General features: G+C 47.7%; 1 protein-coding gene across 1 annotated transcript; it reads right to left on the bottom strand.

Annotated features, from left to right (window-relative positions):
* Positions 1 to 2,157: 2,157 nt before the first annotated feature.
* On the bottom strand, positions 2,158 to 4,401 carry LOC121876376 (loricrin-like). The gene is made up of 3 exons (XM_042381447.1): positions 4,320 to 4,401; positions 2,786 to 2,862; positions 2,158 to 2,505 (listed from the first exon to the last, which is right to left on the bottom strand). Exons 1-3 carry the CDS (start codon positions 4,399 to 4,401, stop codon positions 2,158 to 2,160), a joined length of 507 nt encoding a protein of 168 aa, XP_042237381.1.
* Positions 4,402 to 5,341: the final 940 nt, after the last annotated feature.

Below are 5,341 nucleotides of genomic sequence, written 5' to 3'. Positions count from 1 at the left end.
AGAGAGGGATGAGGAAAGGAGGGAGGTATGGTGAGAGGGAAGGATGGGGGAAGGAGGCAGGGAAGGTGAGAGGGAAGGAGGCAGGAAAGGTGAGAGGGAAGGAGGCAGGAAAGGTGAGAGGGAAGGAGGCAGGGAATATACGGCTTCGTGGCTTTCAATGGAGATCAAGGAAGGATGGGTGGAAAATTTTCTTTTAGCAAACCAACTGACTGACTGACTGACTGACTGACTGACTGACTGACTGACTGACTGACGGACGGACCGAACTAATTAACGAACTAGTGTGATGCATAAGGAGTCTTCATTAATTACCTTTGGGAGTATGTCCATTTATTACCATTGTATGTATAGTGATCCGGTAATTAAGGTTCTTACAGTAAGTCGAACTGCACGTGTGTGTGTGTGTGTGTGTGTGTGTGTGTATTGTTCGTGTAAGTGTTTGTATGTATAGTGAGAAGAACCACACACACCAAAAACTTGTTATTCGTTACGTGCTCTTGCGGAAATTGTGCATTAGTTCAGTAATCGTAATATTGTTATAAGGGGTGTGGAGGGGCAAGAAAGTGCTTCAAAAACTGGTCAGGGAAGAAGGTAAATGAGTGTAGCGGCGTCCTGTTGTTTGTGCTTCGGTAATTTACTTTGGCAAAGGTCACACAAAGATGAAGAAAGGGTGGAGAGGGAGAGTTCTCTAAACTGGTGAGTAGTTTATTAGGGTTAAAGCCCAGTTGTAAATGGGTCGTTGTCCTCATTGGTTCCATTCCTAATGAGTCCCAATCCTAGTGGTTAGGTTAGGTTAGTTTAGAATAGGTTAGGTTAGGTTAGGGGCCTCTTAAGATGGGGGCCCATTGGACTAAAAACATCCCTTTTCATAAGTTGTTTATTTTCCAAAGTTTTCTCCTCGAAGATCAACAAGACAGTTGGGGTTGACAACCTCATAAGAAGTAATAAAGAGAATATGATACCCGGAAGGATCTTAATTCTCAAAGTTCGTACGTTAAGTTTTCCGCCGGTGAGGAGAGCTGACGCCGCATCTGTCTCAAGAGTTAATACACAAAATGACATTGGAATTACACTGAGACTGTACCGTGTGTGTGTGTGTGTGTGTGTGTGTGTGTGTGTGTGTTGTTGTCGTAGCCAGTAATGAAGACAAAATAAATATTAACGGGAAACTGAAAGGAAAATTGTCTTAAGAAATACTTGTTCAAGCTTAAAGGGAACTAGCCCGCCATTTGCTCCACCTCTGACGTCATAGAAAGAAAAGACAACTGTCATCCGCAATCCGTCGTACAAAAAGTACTTACTGTACAGCACAGCACATTATATTATTTTCTAATTTTAAACTTCAATCACTGAAGAAAATTTATAAAGATCACATATTCAAATAATGTTTATTAATTCCAGAACATTATTGATTATTTATTCATATAAACAAATTCCAAATGAGTGGTGTGGGCCACTGAGGGAAGGGGTCCAGCCTGGGCAGGTGTCAGGTTACAGGTGTTCAGTTATGTGTGAACAGTTATAGCGAGCGCGTGTTTGAGGCTAAATACTAATTGTCTTTTGTCCTCGTATAATAAATTTGTAATGAATTGTTCATTTCTTATATAAGTTCATGTATTAAGTTATTGAAACGAAATTCTGATAATTTAAAATATAAAACAAAATTTACCTGCCATGTAAGGCACTGATGAATTAAATAATAATTAATAATGACAGACAAAATAGGACTCTAGTTCACTTTAGAACCTGTGTTAAAAAGATATCTTTAACAACCTGGAGCTTCATACATACCATGTGTCTTGTTAACACAGCCGCCACCTATGCCCTGTGTCTTGTTAACACAGCCGCCACCTATGCCCTGTGTCTTGTTAACACAGCCGCCACCTATGCCCTGTGTCTTGTTAACGCAGCCGCCACCTATGCCTTGTGTCTTGTTGCCTGGCCGCCACCTATGCCCTGTGTCTTGTTAACGCAGCAGCCGCCACTTGTGTCTTGTTAACACAGCCATACTATACCCTGTGTCTCTTGTGCTGCAGCCGCCACCCTATGCCTTGTGTCTTGTTAACACAGCCGCCACCTATGCCCTGTGTCTTGTTAACAGCCCGCCACCTCTGCCGCCGCCTATGCCTGTGTCTTTGTTAACACAGCCGCCACCCTCTATGCCTTGTGTCTTGTTACTTGCAGCCGCCACCCCATGCCCTGTGTCTTGTTAGCACAGCCGCCACCTATGCCCTGTGTCTTGTTAACACAGCCGCCACCTTTATCATGTGTCTTGTTAACACAGCCGCCACCCTGCCACCATGTTAACACAGCCGCCACCTCTGCTTTGTGTCTGTTAACACAGCCGTGCTTTGTGTTGTTAACACAGCCGCCACCTATGCCCTGTGTCTTGTTAACGCAGCCGCCACCTATGCCCTGTGTCTTGTTAACACAGCCGCCACCTATGCCTTGTGTCTTGTTAACACAGCCGCCACCTATGCCTTGTGTCTTGTTAACGCAGGCCACCTATGCCTTGTGTCTTTGCTTTATGCGCCACCACCTATGCCTTGTGTCTTGTTAACGCAGCCGCCACCTATGCCTTGTGTCTTGTTAACACAGCCTGCTATGCCTTGTATCTTGTTAACACTAACAGCCGCCACTTATGCCTTGTGTCTTGTTAACGCAGCCGCCACCTATGCCCTGTGTCTTGTTAACACATACCACCTATGCCTTGTGTGTCGTGTTAACACTAGCCGCCCTATGCGCCTTGTGTCTTGTTAATGCAGCTATACACTGCCCTGTGTACCTGGCCGCCACCTATGCCTTGTGTCTTGTTAACACAGCCGCCACCTATGCCTTGTGTCTTGTTAACACAGCCGCCACCTATGCCCGCAGCATGTCTTACATTAACACCTGCCACTTACACCTATGCCTTGTGTCTTGTTAACAGCAGCCGCCACCTTTATGCCTGTGTCTTGTTAACACAGCCGCCACCCCTATGCCTTGTGTCTTGTTAACACAGCCACCACCTATGCCTTGTGTCTTGTTAACACAGCCGCCACCTGCCTTGTGTCTTGTTAACACAGCCGCCACCCTATGCCTAACACAGTGCCACCTCTGCTTGTTAACACAGCCGCCACCTATGCCCTGTGTCTTTGTTATGCATAGCCGCCACCCTATGCACTTGTGTCTTGTTAACACAGCCACCCTCTGCTTTGTGTCACACACCTCTGCTTGTGTCTTGTGCTGCTGTGTCTTGTGTCTTGTTAACACAGCCGCCACCTCTACTTTGTGTCATGTTAACACATGCCCTATCTCTGCTGTGTGTGTCATGTGTTGCCACAGCCGCCACCTCTGCTGTGTGTCATGTTAGCACAGCCACCATCTCTGCTTTGTGTCATGTTAACACAGCCGCCACCTCTGCCTTGTGTCTTGTTAACACAGCCGCCACACCTCTGCTTTGTGTCATGTTAACACAGCCGCCACTGCCTGCTGTGTCATGTTAACACAGCCGCCACCTCTGCCTTGTGTTGTGCCTGTGCGCCACCTCTGCTGTGTCATGCCCAACACAGCCGCCACCTATGCTTTGTGTCATGTTAACACAGCCGCCACCTCTGCTTTGTGTCATGTTAATACAGCCGCCACCTCTGCTTTGTGTCTTGTTAACACAGCACGCCACCTCTGCTTTGTGTCATGTTAGCACAGCCGCCACCTCTGTTTTTTGTGTGGTTAACACAGCCGCCACCTCTGCTTTGTGTCATGTTAACACAGCCGCCACTCTGCTTTGTGTCATGTTAACACAGCCGCCACCTCTGCTTTGTGTCACTACAGCCGCCACCTCTGCTTTGTGTCTTGTTAGCACAGCCGCCACCTCTGCTTTGTGTCATGTTAACACAGCCGCCACCTCTGCTTTGTGTCATGTTAACACAGCCTGCCTCTCTGCTGTGTCTTGTTAACACAGCGCCACCTCTACTTTGTGTCATGTTAACACAGCCGCCACCTCTGCTTTGTGTCTTGTTAACACAGCCGCCACCTCTGCATGTTGTGCCATGTTAACACAGCCGCCACCTCTGCTTTGTGCCATGTGCCCACAGCCTGCCACCATCTCTTTTGTCATGTTAACACAGCCGCCACCTCTTGCTTTGTGTCATGTAACACAGCCGCCACCTCTGCTTTGTGTCATGTTAGCACAGCCGCCACCTCTGCTTTGTGTCATGTTTAGCACAGCCGCCACTCTGCTTTTGTGTCATGTTAACACAGCCACCACCTCTGCTTTGTGTCATGTTAACACAGCAGCCGCCACCTCTGCTGCTTTGTGTCATGTTGGCACAGCTACTTACTCTTCTGTGTCATGTTAACACAGCCGCCACCTCTGCTTTGTGTCCATGTTAACACCACACTCTGCTTTGTGCCATGTTGCATGCCGCCCCTCTGCTGCTTTGTGTCATGTTGCCATCACCTCTGTTTTGTGTCTTGTTAACACAGCCGCCACCTCTACTTTGTGTCATGTTAACACAGCCGCCACCTCTGTCATGTTAACACAGCCACCATCTCTGCTTTGTGTCATGTTAACACAGCCGCCACCTCTGCTTTGTGCCATGTTAACACAGCCGCCACCTTTATCATGTGTCATGTTAACACAGCCACCATCTCTGCTTTGTGCCATGTTAACACAGCCGCCACCTTTATCATGTGTCATGTTAACACAGCCACCATCTCTGCTTTGTGCCATGTTAACACAGCCACCATCTCTGCCATTACCCTAGACTGGTCAATGTATCGTCCGGATGGTAATATTCCTCAATCTGGCGTCTCTTAAGGAGCCATCACCTTGGCAACCAAGGATGCTGGTGACGTAACGTGTGAAGAAACATCTCTCCACTAACGGGGAATGTTTGTCATTTGCTGATGATGTTGGTGTTGATGTGGCTTCTGGACACCTGGTGTATATTAGGGTGTGGCCTCACTGACACCTAGTGTATATTCGGGTGTGGCCTCACTGACACCTGGTGTATAGTAGGATGTGGCCTCACTGACACCTGGTGTATATTAGGGTGTGGCCTCACTGACACCTAGTGTATATTAGGGTGTGGCCTCACTGACACCTGGTGTATAGTAGGATGTGGGTTCTCACGACCTGGTGTATATTAGGTGTGGGCCTCACTGACACCTGGTGTGGCCTCACTGACACCTGGTGTATAGGGATGGGCCTCACTGGACACCTGGTGTATATTAGGTGGCTCACTGACACCTGGTGTATATTAGGGTGTGGCTTCACTGACACCTGGTGTATAGTAGGGTGTGGCCTCACTGACACCTGGTGTATATTAGGTGTGGCCTCACTGACACCTAGTGTATATTA

The sequence above is a fragment of the Homarus americanus genome, unplaced genomic scaffold (genome assembly GCF_018991925.1).
Source record: "Homarus americanus isolate GMGI-L3 unplaced genomic scaffold, GMGI_Hamer_2.0 scaffold34921, whole genome shotgun sequence".
Lineage (NCBI taxonomy): Eukaryota > Metazoa > Arthropoda > Malacostraca > Decapoda > Nephropidae > Homarus > Homarus americanus.
The sequence above is the reverse complement of the archived record's forward strand: the minus strand, read 5'-3'. Positions and strand labels throughout refer to the sequence as shown.

Excerpts from the sequence above, each read along its gene's own strand:
- LOC121876376 (XM_042381447.1), bottom strand. The coding sequence starts at position 4,401 with ATGCAACATGGCACAAAGCAGAGTGTGGTGTTAACATGGACACAAAGC. Across the intron at positions 2,863-4,319 it reads TGTTAACATGACACAGAAGA|GTGGCGGCTGTGTTAACAAG; the intron begins GTAAGTAGCTGT and ends CTGCGGGCATAG. Across the intron at positions 2,506-2,785 it reads AAGGCATAGGTGGCGGCCAG|GTGGCCTGCGTTAACAAGAC; the intron begins GTACACAGGGCA and ends CACAAGGCATAG.